The 14101-nt window shown below is 43.5% G+C and overlaps 2 protein-coding genes across 2 annotated transcripts; one reads left to right on the top strand and one right to left on the bottom strand.

Annotated features, from left to right (window-relative positions):
* Nucleotides 1-2608: 2608 nt before the first annotated feature.
* LOC310871759 (methionine--tRNA ligase, cytoplasmic-like) lies at nucleotides 2609-5362 on the top strand (the record flags this gene model as incomplete). The annotated part of the gene is made up of 1 exon (XM_083783397.1): nucleotides 2609-5362. The coding sequence occupies one exon, from the start codon at nucleotides 2609-2611 to the stop codon at nucleotides 5360-5362; it is 2754 nt and encodes a 917-aa protein (XP_083639523.1).
* Nucleotides 5363-6282: 920 nt separating this feature from the next.
* On the bottom strand, nucleotides 6283-13097 carry LOC310872028 (alpha-1-antiproteinase-like). The gene is made up of 7 exons (XM_083783698.1): nucleotides 12991-13097; nucleotides 12068-12206; nucleotides 11203-11751; nucleotides 10286-10362; nucleotides 9376-9569; nucleotides 8853-8997; nucleotides 6283-8149 (listed from the first exon to the last, which is right to left on the bottom strand). Exons 2-7 carry the CDS (start codon nucleotides 12198-12200, stop codon nucleotides 7964-7966), a joined length of 1284 nt encoding a protein of 427 aa, XP_083639824.1. The 5' UTR covers nucleotides 12201-12206; nucleotides 12991-13097; the 3' UTR covers nucleotides 6283-7963.
* Between the last annotated feature and the right edge of the window lie 1004 nt (nucleotides 13098-14101).

Below are 14101 nucleotides of genomic sequence, written 5' to 3' on the forward strand. Positions count from 1 at the left end.
AGCCATGTCTAAAAGAAACTACAAACAGACCCGACCAATAGAAACACCAACACTGCACGCAGCCATGTCTAAAGAAAAACAAAACAAAACAAAGAAACTACAAACAGACGCGACCAATAGAAACGCCAACACTGCTCTCATGTCTAAAAATAAAACAAATACTGTACAATTAGAGCCGACGCACTAATACTAATAATAGTTAAACGTAACACCAACAAATTTGTAGCCATGTCTAAAAGGACTATTTATTTTCATTGAGGTCCTCTCACAGTTAACAGATTAAGTTAAATATATGACATACAGGCCTACATAAAATTAAAAACACCTAGACTAACCCAATATAGGGGAACTGTCTTTTCTGTATACCTGCCTTTGTCTTCTCTCTTCTGTTAAGACCTCAGATTAGTTGTCAGAACATTGACACTGGTTTCGAGGTCGTTTTGAAAGCAGGAAGGCTCACGGCTCACATTTGCTACACTGGCTCTGGTGAAAGAATGGTAGGCGGCAGGCCTATACCCTGTTTACCTGAGTAGGCTATATGTCTTTAAAATATGGAGACCTATATGGCCTATATGAACCATGGTTAATCTGTCTATGGTAATTGGTATTAAACCCTGGATTCATGGGAGCCGCCGAGCCAGTATAGAGCTCTCTGAATGGTAATTCATGGGTTCTGGGTTCAGATTAAGCCCTCGAACCAAGATTTACTCAAGTTTGCTCAGTAATTAACCTATTGTGGTTCACTGGGCCGAACGCTCGCAGTAGAGTGAGCAGCACCATTCCACCAGCACCATTCCATAGTCAACCACTTTCAACGTAGTCTCTCGAGACAGACTGTTTTCCCTTTGTTTTGCAGATTGCTGTCAACCTATAGCTCTTTCTCATGTGTCAATTGAATATAATTTTCTAAAACCTTACTTTGTACATAAAATTGTTCCTATAAGCACTCATTGAGTTCCTCAATTACCTTCTCGAAGATCTTTAACACAGAACCCAAAATGACACGGGTCGATACCGGGGACATTTTTGTCTCCTTTACCAATTTGTTTTGATGGAGCCATATTGTGCTGTGACGTCAGAGCAGAGGCCCTATAAAGGTGAAGGTGAGTTAATTTATTCACACTGAGACAAAGCACTGCACTGAGTTCATACCTCTAATAGAGCATCGCCTACAGCAGAGTCACAGCACACTACATTGGATCCACAGCTGTCAACAATGGGACGCAGAAAGGCCACGAGGAAGCCAGCACCCAAGAAACAACAGATGGGTCTGGACACCCTGTTCACCTGCCCATTCTGTAACTACAACAACTCCTGTTCTGTCAAAATGGAAAGGACTCGTAATGTGGGAATTATAACGTGCTGTGTGTGCATGGAGGCATACCAAACTCCTATACATTATCTGTCAGAGCCAGTGGATGTTTTCAGTGAGTGGATAGATGCCTGTGAACAGGCCAATGCATAGCCGTCCAATGTCGGTGTGTCTGAAGTCTTCCTTTGAATGCCACCATGCACAAGGAGACCCTGCACTGCCTGCAGCCTGCCAAAGTCACATGCACACAAGGAGCTCCTCATCAATATGTAGAAGAACATCCTAGGAACATGCCAGGATCAGAGAACAGGAGTATGATACTATGATGTGAAGTAACTGGAGAAGCCATATGGAGTTGCTTCAGAGGCTGCAGTACTTGGAGGATTATGCAGTGTGTTTGAGATTTATCTGTAATGTCTTATAGACTTGCTGCTATGAGAGGCCTTTGGAATTACATATTAATTCCTGCTGTATATGTAATGAAATAAATCACACTTGTGTGAAGTGAGGGGCGCCTTTGGGGGGCAAGCAGAAAGTCCATAGACTTGGCTGACACATGACGTCATGGTGGAGCATGAATAAGACAAACATAAAGAGACCATTGACTGCCACATGACGTCATGGGGGCACACACAAAGCCATGAGTTGTTGAGGGGCTAGCGCCTATCAAATATCACACTTGTGTGAATTGAGGGGTGCCTTTGAGGGGCACCCACTGTCAAAGTAAAAAGATGGGGGCATGAATAAGACAAACCAAAAAAATATATAGACTTGGCTGCAACATGACATCACGGAGGTACACTACACACAAAGCCAGGCGTGGGAGGGGCCAACGCCCATCAACAATAATAGCTTGTTGTGGCATATATAGAGCGGTGCCCGTGTTGTGATATCAGAACAGGCCAGATCCATATATGGAGATATAGGGGTGATCAGATCCAGACCCGGGTCAGAGGCTTTTGTGCTGGTTCTGGACAACCGGAAATGCATGTCCCACCCAGTTATGTATACCCTTTTATGCCCATATATATGGAGTTCTTTGTCAGGCATGCCAAATGAGGCTTTTGTGCTGGTTCTGGACAACCGGAAATGCAGAGTACACGTTCCACCGATCTATCTGTGTCCCTTTTATGCCCATATATGGAGATTTCTATATGTGTCACTCTGTGTCCCTTTATGGAGTTTATTCAGAACAGGTCAGCATATATGGACCATGGGACCATAGATAGATATAAACTGCACGCACATTTTAAGCCAGTCATTATTCTCATACACCGGTTCAATATAGCGGAACAGATGAAACTGAAACTGTTGGTTAGTGAGGGCAATCCACATTGCCTGAAGCCGTTAGCGACGCTCCAACTGACAGGGGTTACATGTGAGGTTCAGCATGTCAACCCTGAAGAGCGAGTGGTGCCATTCCTCAGCCGTCCAGCCCTGCCAGCCATGCTTCTGCCCAGTGGACTGCACCTTTTCAGTGCAAACGCAATCTGCAAGTACATGTTTGAAGTGAGTGGACAGCTATCCAGTGAGCAGTGCCTTCAATGGCTTGAATGGGAAGCCACAGAGCTTCAGCTGGCGCTTATGGAGGCCCTCCACATGGCTGTGCTGCAGGGGAAACGAGCAGAGGCATCCGGGTGCCTCCAGGGACCCCTCAGCTACCTGGATCAAAGTCTGAGGAAGACCACTACACCATACCTAACTGCTGAAGCTGTTTCGGTGGCCGATATCGTTCTGTGGGCATCACTGCACCCTGTTATGTCTGATTCCACCCTAACAGGCGAACACAAGGCACTGCGGGCATGGTTTGACCGTGTGGCCATTCTACAGGCCTGTCAGACTGCAGCTCAGAAGGCGCTGCAGGGAAAGGGCCTTGAGGCACTGAAGGGCTTCATGCAGGGGCAGCCTGCCCCACACTCCAGCCAGCGCAGAGACCCCCAGACACACAGCAGCAGCTCCACTGAGGGTGAGGGAGAACGTCAGTTCTCTGAGGAGGAGATGGCATCAGCTGCCGTCACATGGGGTCAAGGACTGGACAGCTGCTCAGTGAGCACAGAGAGACAACATCCCATCCTGCCTCAGGAGGGTAAGCGTAACATCCTGCTGACTAGTGCTTTGCCATATGTCAACAATGTCCCCCATCTGGGTAACATCATCGGCTGTGTCCTGAGTTCTGACGTCTTCGCCAGGTATGGTCGTATGCGAGGCTGGAACCTGCTGTTCGTGTGCGGTACGGATGAGTATGGCACGGCCACTGAGAACAAGGCCCGAGAAGAGAACCTGACACCGCAGCAGATCTGTGATAAATACCACGCCATCCACTCCAGCATTTACAAGTGGTTCCAGATCGACTTTGATTTCTTTGGCAGAACCACCACAGAGCAACAGACAAAAATAGCCCAGGACATTTTCAGGCGGCTACACAACCACAAGTTCCTGGTGGAGGACACGGTGGAGCAGCTACGCTGTGAGAGCTGCCAGCGCTTCCTGGCCGACCGCTTTGTGGAGGGGGTCTGTCCTCACTGTAGCTTCCCAGAGGCCCGTGGGGACCAGTGTGACGATTGTGGTCGACTCATCAACGCCGTAGAGCTCGGGGATCCCCAGTGTAAAGTCTGCCGGCAGACTCCCGTCATCCGCTCATCCAAGCACCTGTTCCTGGACCTGCCCAAGTTGGAGAACCAGTTGGAGGAGTGGCTGGACAAGTCAACCAGTACAGGAGACTGGACATCCAACGCCAAACAAATCACCCACTCCTGGCTGAGGGACGGACTGAAGCCGCGCTGCATCACCAGGGACCTGAAGTGGGGAACACCAGTGCCCGATCACCCTGACTTTGCAGAGTGTGTGGGGAAGGTGTTCTACGTGTGGTTCGACGCCCCTATTGGCTACCTGTCCATCACTGCCAACTACACAGACCAATGGGAGAAGTGGTGGAAGAATCCACAGCAGGTGGAGCTGTACAACTTCATGGCCAAAGACAACGTGCCATTTCACAGCGTGGTGTTCCCATGCTCCCTGCTAGGCGCTCAGGACAACTACACCCTGGTCAACCACCTCATCGCCACCGAGTATCTGAACTATGAGCGTGTCAAGTTCTCTAAGAGCCGTGGCGTGGGCGTGTTTGGAGACATGGCGATGGACACCGGCATCCCCTCAGATGTGTGGCGGTTCTACCTGCTGTCCGTGCGTCCAGAGAGCAAGGACTCTGACTTCTGCTGGGATGACATGGCTACCAGGAACAACTCTGAGCTGCTTAATAACCTGGGAAACTTCATCAACAGAGCAGGGATGTTTGTCAGTAAGTTCTTCGAGGGCTGTGTGCCTGTAATGGACCTGCAGGACAAGGACAAGATGCTCCTGGCCCAGGTGGGCTGGGAGCTGCGCCAGTACATCCAGCTCATGGACAAAGTCAAAATTTGCAACGCTTTGAAACACATCCTCAACATCTCTCGCCATGGCAACCAGTACATCCAGGACAACGAGCCGTGGAAGAAGATCAAGGGAGGAGACGCCGATAGGCAACGTGCAGGCACAGTGACCGGTGTGTCTGTGAATATTGCATGCTTGCTGTCTGTGATGTTGCTGCCATACACGCCGACGGTCAGCCAAACCATCAGAGATCAGCTCAATGCCCCTCAGGCGTGCATCAACACCATTCTGAAAGGTACTGGCAGCTTCGTCTGTACCCTGGCTGCTGGCCACCGCATTGGCACCGTCAGTCCTTTGTTCCAGAAACTAGAGGCAGACCAGATTGAGGCTTTGAAGGAGAGGTTTGGTGTACAGCAGACAAAGCCACAGAACGCCGCTGAGGCCACGCCAGTGGCTGCGTCAACCCCGGTCACTGTGTGCAGCGGTGACCCAGAACGAGCTAAGCAGCTCACAGAGGCCGTGGCCCAACAGGCGGACAAGGTGCGAGCGCTGAAGGCCCAAAGGGCAGAGAAGGCCGTTCTCACAGGGGAGGTCGCCAAACTACTGGACCTAAAAAAACAGCTGGCTTTGGCAGAGGGGAAGAGCCCTGAACTGGCACAGCAGAAGGGCAAGAAGAAGTGAGATATTAAAGCACATTTAAAATGACCCAAAGAGGTTAGTCAGAGCAAAACGATTCATGTTACATTGAAGGTTTCAGGTATCATACTGGAGAATGTGAAGATGTACACTAAGAGACAGGATCTGAGACAATGTGGTATTGCCGTATTGGCATGAATGAATTGGACAAATGAACTGCTGGCTAGGCCGACGGGGTAATGAAAGCAGACAGTGTCAAATGAATACATAGAGAATGGGGGGGATTTTTGCATATCCATTCACCAAAAGAACCTGATTTTATACTCTAGACCCCATGATATACTCTAGTAGTCTAGTCCATGAGCCAGAGCTCCAAAATTGGAACGTTAATTATGAATTCAGTGGGCAAAACTATACCTATATTAATTGTTTATAGGATCAATATAAGTAAATTAATATATGATAACCCTTTCACAGTAGTAGCTTTTTCATATTTTCAATTTCTTTCCATATTTTCCTGTATAATGCCTCATTGGCATATTTAAAAATCTAAGATATGTAATACAATAATTCATTGTCTTCGTATAAGTAATCAACTGGGGAAGTTTCATGGTGATAACAATGTTATATATGGTTTTGCAATTTTGAAGCACTGGTTAATGGACAAAGAACCAAAAATAACTGAACCAGTTCCCATTGGGAACCAACCGGTGTAAAAGGAGTCTGTGACCAAGTCTGCATACCGATATTGTTTTTTATAAACAATAAATTAGGCTTGTATTTTTGCTGTAATAGGCTACTGTAGAGCTATTCATCTGATGACTAATAGCTAGTAGTAGGCTACTGCCAATACAACTTGTTAACTGAGTTTTCCACCTTACATGAACATCCAACGTTTTGGATCTGATCAATGAAAATAACAGAAGACAACCCACATTTAATTCCACTTTACTAAGCAGTTCAATTCAATACAACCATTCTCCCAAGAACAGATTCTGAAACAAACAGCAGATGGCACTGTTTTTCCTTTTTTTTGGCGATGGGTTCCCAGCTTGATTACTTCCCTTTTCTCCACTGGCTACAATACAGAAACTTGGCAGAATGAAAACACAATAAACAGTCAGAGTTAGCAAACCTTACTGAGGTGCAGTATCTTTAAGGAATGGGCAATCTTTACAGCATATTGTGTGCTTAAGAATTTTTACACGATCAATCAAAACTACTTATTTTGAGGTAGCCCCTCCTATGCCCAGCTTTCCGAGTTTGTGTAAAGACAAAGGTGAAGAGGGAAAAGTAAGGACGCAAATTGTGATTGGCCGGAATGAGATGATGTATGATGATAAGAGCACCCCTCACTTCACACGGGTGTGATTTTGTTTTTCTATAGTGAAGCAAGCAATAGAGGAATTTCATGTAAAATAAAAAGACGACATCCCAAAATGATTTTAATGCGGCACATTGCTTATTAAGGATCCCCCCGTTAAGTCCTCACAGCAGTGAAGGCTAATCTTCCTGGGTCCAAAGAAACATTCCCACTTTGCAATCGTTCGTTAAAACATAATACAAAGGAATTTCACCATTAAATAGTTAAAACAAAATTACACCCGTGTGAAGTGAGGGGCTCTTATCGTCATACACATCACATTCGGTCTAATCACAATTTGCGTCCTCACCTTCGTCTTCAATGTTTGTGTTTGCACAAGGTTTGTGTTTACACAATGTTTGTGTTTACATAATGTTTGTTTACACACAGCTGGCCATTCATTGTCAATGGCATTCAATGTTTGTGTTTACACGATGTTTGTGTGTGCACAAACCCTCAAAGCTGGACATAGGACGGGCTCAAAACAAAACAACACAAATAATTGAAGATTTTGGTCTTCACATAACTCCACTAAGCATAATTACTCTGAACAAACCAAGCAATTATGTATAAACATAAACATCCAATTACAGTCCAAACATTAAACAACCAAACGAAATATAACGTCTTTAGTCTTTACTAATCCATTGATTTATTTTTGAAGATTAATTTATTTCCTATCCTACTAGTGGTGGGAGTGTATTCCAGTGTTCCTGCAGTGTTAATGTATTACATGAAAACACTTTTCCCGATTTTTTGATTTTTTTGTGAAACCCCTTCTCAATGCAAAACACAAGCGTTTATCAGATATTTCCACTATTTGAACTCCTTCAGTGCCACCTGGTGGTCACCAGTTTAGGCTCTGAGTGCCAATTCTCCCATTATAAAAAAAGAGAGGGCGTCTTGTCGGCCTTGGCACCCATTGCAAAGACGTCTAGAAGACGGGATTACGGTTTTGGCACTTAAACAGTTTAACATGTACAGTAACATATCGTTTCCCGTAAATGAATGCCCTACTTGATCATGCCACAAGCTCGAAACACAGCATGAAAGTGTCATGTTTTTTTTTAAATCCTGAAAAGTAACAAACAGTTCTTGACCCAACCCAACAGAGACGATATGGTATACGCACATTTTGTGGCTTTTACTGGTCTGAAAATTACTTTACATTCAAACTACTCGGCAAGCCAAGAACTACACATATAAACACTATTAGATGTCAGGGTTACATCGGTCAACATCTGTGCTTGCCTTGAATGACTGAGAACATACAGTTTGACTCATCAGAGGTTTGGATTGACGATCTTTCCCATGAACAGGATGTTGTGAGAGGAGTCGGTGATGAGAACCATGAAGGGACGATCGAAGCTCAGTTGCGGGGGGAAAGACTTCAGCGCGATGCCGACGCGTGTGACCGCAGCCGCAGTGCCTCCGGTCTCGTCTACGTCCAGTGTGACTTGGTGCACAACCTGCACATAAACAATCAATGATTAGATCAGTGATTCTCACAATTTAAAAATGTTATGTTGTACTTTGTCTGACTGTCTGCAGTTGCACAATGTATAGCGTCGCTGTCGGGCGTAAACCTCCTATCTACGTATTTCAACTTTTTTTTTTCTTTAATAAATCAATGCTATTGGACACCCGTCTGTGTGTGAGTTTCACAAATATTGAGCAAATGAAAAGTATTTGTTTCTGACTAAACCTCCTAACTCCGTTGGATCCTCAAATTGTCGGTCAAACCTCCTAACTCCACCCCTCAATGACAGTAACAGGCACCTGTCATTGTTCTGTAGTGCAATGGTTCTCAAAGTGAGGTCTGGGGACCCCCAGGGGTCCTTGGAGGGTTCCAGGGGGGTCCCCAGAAAAATGAGGAACATTTTAAACGTGTGTAAGTCCTTTATATTTTTTATGGGGTCCTTGGCTCAAAATCTTTTAAAATAGGGGTTCACAGCTAAATATATCATCAATTTGGGGGTACATGACATGAATACATTGCTGTAGTAGTGCACATAGTCCATGAGTGAATCTGGCAGTAATCCGAGAATAGAACGCAACATATGGCTTGGTTGAGCAGTCTGATGGCTACTGGACTGATGGACTGTCTCTGTCCTTTTATTTGTTGTGACATAATAAGACAGTCAGACCCTCATCCATTGTGGCAGCTCTTACCTCTGACACAAACACATCCTCTGCAATGCCACTGAAATTTGCTGCAGCACCAAACATGTCTGTCATTCCCATCTGATGCAGCACACCGTTCAGGTTTACATTAGTCTTGATGGAAAACTTGGGAACCGATATATAGTATTCCTCACTGCAAAGGAAAAAAAAACAATACACTTAAGACTATGGGAAAATAATTGACTCATCTCTGACAATGCAATTGTCATTACTTGGCACAGAAAGTAATATTCTAACATGCCTTACCAAAGCGATTTCGGGTCTCCTGAACAGCGCTATATAAATGACATGGGTTATTATTATAATTATTATTCGTTTCAATTTAAAGTAATAAAGTAACATGATGACATAAGTAATAATTTTGGGCATGTCAAGTTTTCAGAGTTCACAACAGGTCACTCGCAAAACACATTGTGAGCTTGCAGATTGGCTATTTTCGAAAAATAAATAAATAAACGAAATAAATTGCAAACAGGGTACGTATGCTTTTTTTTCAAATGTAATGTCAAACCTTCTCATCCCATTGAGCCATTTGGCGTAGTGCAGGGGGCAGATGTGCTCCTCCAGTTGAGCCAAATTTGCGTAAGGCATCAGCAGCAGCATGAAGTAGGAGTTTTTGAAGGGTAGACGGAGGACATGGGTGTTGATAGACCTGTCATAATACTGATCAAACCAGGCCTGCCTGTTCATCATCTGGACACGAACCTGCAACGTCAAAGGAAGTAAGCAAAGTTCTTTGTTTACCCAGGGAAGTGGACTAAGCTCGTGATGCTTGTTTACAGCCACACCCTGCTCATATAACATTTCATGGTAGGGGTTCAATGCCTTGCTCAAGGGCAACTTCAGCGGTGGTAATTTTAACGTGCCGGTCCGGGGATTCAAACTGGCGACCTTCCGGTATCAAGACCGCTCCGCAAACCGTTTGGCCACCGCTGCCCATGTGAACCACTTAGAAGAGCCGTCGTGAGCTTGTAGAACTATTCACTTTTCTTTTTAAATATAAAAAAAGGCAAAGAGGTTTAGGGATAACAGGGTAAGGCACTGACAAAAATAGGTCCCACCACGGTGGCCAAAGATTAAGAAACTCTGCTGGTTCTGGCAACAGATTTTGCCTAAATATGCTTTGAAAGTGCTGGCTAGGTGACTCAAAGCTGTTGCACGTTGTGAGCTTGTTAGATCTACCTCGCTGTTCCAAACACGAGGATCCGTGGAAAAATGACCTCACGTCTCACTCTGCCCGAGCGAGTCAGCGTCTCGTCGGAACTCCGTGAGGACGGGAAAGTGGCTAACTTTATTTGCTACCATGGTATGCAGGTTTGTATTCTCTCAAAGTTTATGTTTTGTTGCGTGGCTCTGTTCGTTCAGATCGGAGGCAAACCAATAAAAAGACAGTCAGTAAGATAGTATGGACTATGGAGTACCTTGGTTTCGGTTTGCTCATCCACGATAAAATCCTCCTCCCGAGTTTTTTTGGGGTTAAATTGAGTCTTCCATTTTCCTGTTTGACAGAAAACAATAGAAACAACGATGACTATATTGAGAGACTTAACTGAAATCAGGGAAGGTGACTGTAGCAGGGGTCATCAATATGTCTGTACACGGACAAACATGTCTGTGGCGAGACCCAATTACTATTACTATGTTCTATTAAGAGTCCACTATTGATTGTCAATTGTCATGTTTTACTTTTATTTGCAAGGACCACCGTAACTCTGAGGTGTGTACATGCTGATGGCTTGCCGCTGAATTGTGTAATTTACATAGTTCAGCATTTAACTTGACTGTTGAACTAAATTCAGTACAGATACAGAATTCAGCTGTGTTATTTTTGAATAATGACCACTGAACTCTATACCAGATCATTGTCTAATCAAAGCACGTGCTCATATCAGTGAGTGTTGCCATATCCAACATGGCAGCTATGTAAACAAACGTAATGTAATTTACAATAATGTAATGTAATAAATTGTCAATAATGTTTTTGAAAGCAGATTTGAAGTGAGAAATAGGCAATGCAGTAACTGAAAATTAATGGAATACTTTCATTACTGCAATGAAATCCTTTCCTTTTATTATTACTTTTGGGTCAATTGATTAATTTATTTCAGTAGCCGTGTAAGAAGTGGGATAATCAATGGGGCACGGGTCATAATTGAGAAATAAACCCCTTCAGGGTGATTAGAGCTCTACGCTATCACATGTCCTGTCGGATACATTTCTCAATAATGACAATAATTGATTATCGCAGGCATAACACTAATTTAATTTGTTAATTTCTGTCTGGTATATGAAATGATTCTAAAAATGTAAGAATTGAATGACAACTCAGAGATCTCACCTTTGTAGTATACGTAACTAATGAGATACATGAGGGTGTCAGGATCCAGGTTTTCCACTAGTTGGTCTATCTTGCCGTGGGTCTTCTCCCCCACATACTTGTTGATGGTAGCAGCACTCTCTGTGGAATTGTTAAAGTCCACCGTCTTCCCGTCCGCCAGGTAGGACTGCCTGAGATCATCCAGGAACTCAGGCTGTGGCTTGAACTTATTGTCCACAAACACTGCAGTTCCTGCACTGATGTCTTCTGATGAGGTCTTGGTCAGAAGTCCATGGAAGGCCTGGTTTATGTCAGCCTGGTTCAGCAAGGAGCTGTTGAAGCCCAGACCACTGAAGAGCTGCTGGTGGGTTTGGCCCCGGGCCCCTACAGACAAGGCTGCCAGGGCCAGGCTGACACTGGAGGGCGAGAAGAAGATGTTCTTGCCTTGGTTGTCCGCCTGAGCGGCCAGTTTTCTGTACAGGTTGAAGGCAAAACCTTTGTTTGCAGATGTCACCATGGAGAAGTTGTTTGCAGTGTGGTCTGCACTGTTATCTTCATGACCTGAAGGTGCTGGGTTCGATATGTGAAAAAAAAACAGGAAAAAAGGGGGGATATTTTCTTAAGCACTTAAACCCTACACTTCTTCCAACACTTTAGCTTGTACTGTAGATCTATTTTTGCACATTTTAATGTGGCTAGCATCGTAACAAGTACATAATTTTATCAAATTGTGATATTATCAAACATATCAGTCTACATTAGATAGACAGACAGACAGATAGACAGATAGATAGATAGAGTTAGTTAGTTACCGGTAGTTAGTTAGTATGACCAGAAGGAGGGATAAGACATGTCTCCACCAAATCCAACTCTGGTCAGCTGTTACCTTTTTGTTCATAATTTGTCAAGACAGATTTTTGCTTAAGGGTTCCCAGATCCTCGTGTCCTTTATGGTCATATCCTGTACCCAGACATACCAGCACGGACAGAATCCACACCACCACGGCTCCTTGCATCATGATGAACTAAGATACAGGTTCAAAAGGTTCCAATCAGTCAATAGTTCACTCACTGTGTGTTAACTAAACAATCCTATCAATCTAGGCTAGCACTTCTATGTTTGGAAGTGTTGTAGTCCATTCCCAATTAAAATATGAAGTAGAATGACTGCAACTACACCATGTTTCCAATGGGCGATCGATTAGATTTTTCTTTAATGGGACAATGTAAACGGACAGAAGTGGTTAAGCATTCTATTTCGATCATTCAGAAGTTACATCTTAAATTGAGGATTCCAGTGTCAACACCGGCCAAGTATCACAAAACTGAAACAGGTAAAATGATTATAGTTCATTGTGGCAGGATCACTGAACAAATAAGTTATGGCTGTGAGTCAATTATCTCTAGCGAACACCACTGTATTATTTATGACGAATTATAAATTAGCCTAAAGTTTGTTATTTATTCATTTCCATGCACTCATATTTACATTAAATCTAATAACTCATACATTTTATGTCATTACGGGGTCTGGCCAAGAGGGGGCACAAGTACGCCAGGCTTATAAACATATTAACTTGAAATATCGCAAAAGATTATACTAGCACAGATTATCTTATATTTACAGCACAATATAGCACAAATCCAGCACTAAAGAATGACACCAATGACCAATGATATATGTTTGCATCATATGGGGTGCTAACTTCACTGTAGAAGTCGCAACGCAACCTGCAACTACGCATATTTACAGTCACACATAAGTGTACAGTAGCCTATTACATTACTATTATTATTGTTACTACTCACCTTCCTAACGTAAAGACACCAGCTAGCTCGTCCTCACCGACAGACTGACTCGTGCTGAGAGACAGACAAAGGAAGGAGAGAGATGTCCCCTGCTTTTAGCATAGCGATCAGATCAATGGCGCTGGCTCCCCCCACTCACTGAGTGGACAGAAGGGGCTCAGGCATACAATTTACAATTTACAATTTGCAATTTAGGCATTTAGCAGACGCTCTTAATCCAGAGCGATTTACATTTAAGCAAGAACAAAAGCATGGGAATACATCACATAAAAGCATTTATCAATATCATGAAACATGCGTAAGCTAAGAAAGTAACAGTGGAATATCTATATAATGAAACTATACATACACTATACATATAAACTATACATATTTACTACTATGCTATACATATGTACTATGGCGTGCTATGACTATATACAATACAATTATAGTGCTGTCTACATAACATGCTATAAGTCTGTGTCAAATGCTATCTAAGCCAACAGAAATGCTATCTAAGGGGTTAGGGTAAGTGCTATGGGCCATGATGGAGTCTGAAAAGGTGGGTTTTCAGGCTACGGCGGAAGATTGGGAGTGATGCTGCAGTTCTGACTGCAATGGGAAGTGCATACTGGGCATACTGAGTTGGCCCCCTTCACATTCTGATTCAGTAGATCCTTAGACCAGCTGAATAGTAAATCATTAAAAAAAGAACGCTAAGTGTCGGATGATAGTATGCCTCCCATAAAATTGTGTAAAAAAAAATACATATTTTTTTTACATATCGAATGCCCCCAACCCCCCTGTAAAAATAGCTAAAATCGCTAAAACGAAAGAAAGCAGCAAATGAAAAAATAACACTCACCAATTACTTTCTCTAATAACAACCTAAAACATAGGATATGAACCTCGTTGAAAATAAAGTTGACCTTAAAATGATCAATTAGGCCTACTGCAATGTATCCGGAAATCGAAATGTAGCCTAAGTATTGGCATTATAAACTTAAAGTGCCATATAGTAAAAGTATCCTACTCATTATGCAAACTACAAAGTAGGCCTAGGCTAAATAATAAAAAAAAAAAAAGGGGGTAGGCCTATGAAGTTGGCTGGAAGTAAAAGTATTGGAAA

Source organism: Protomyctophum parallelum, assembly GCF_964188405.1.
Source record: "Protomyctophum parallelum genome assembly, chromosome: 15".
Classification (NCBI taxonomy): Eukaryota; Metazoa; Chordata; class Actinopteri; order Myctophiformes; family Myctophidae; genus Protomyctophum; species Protomyctophum parallelum.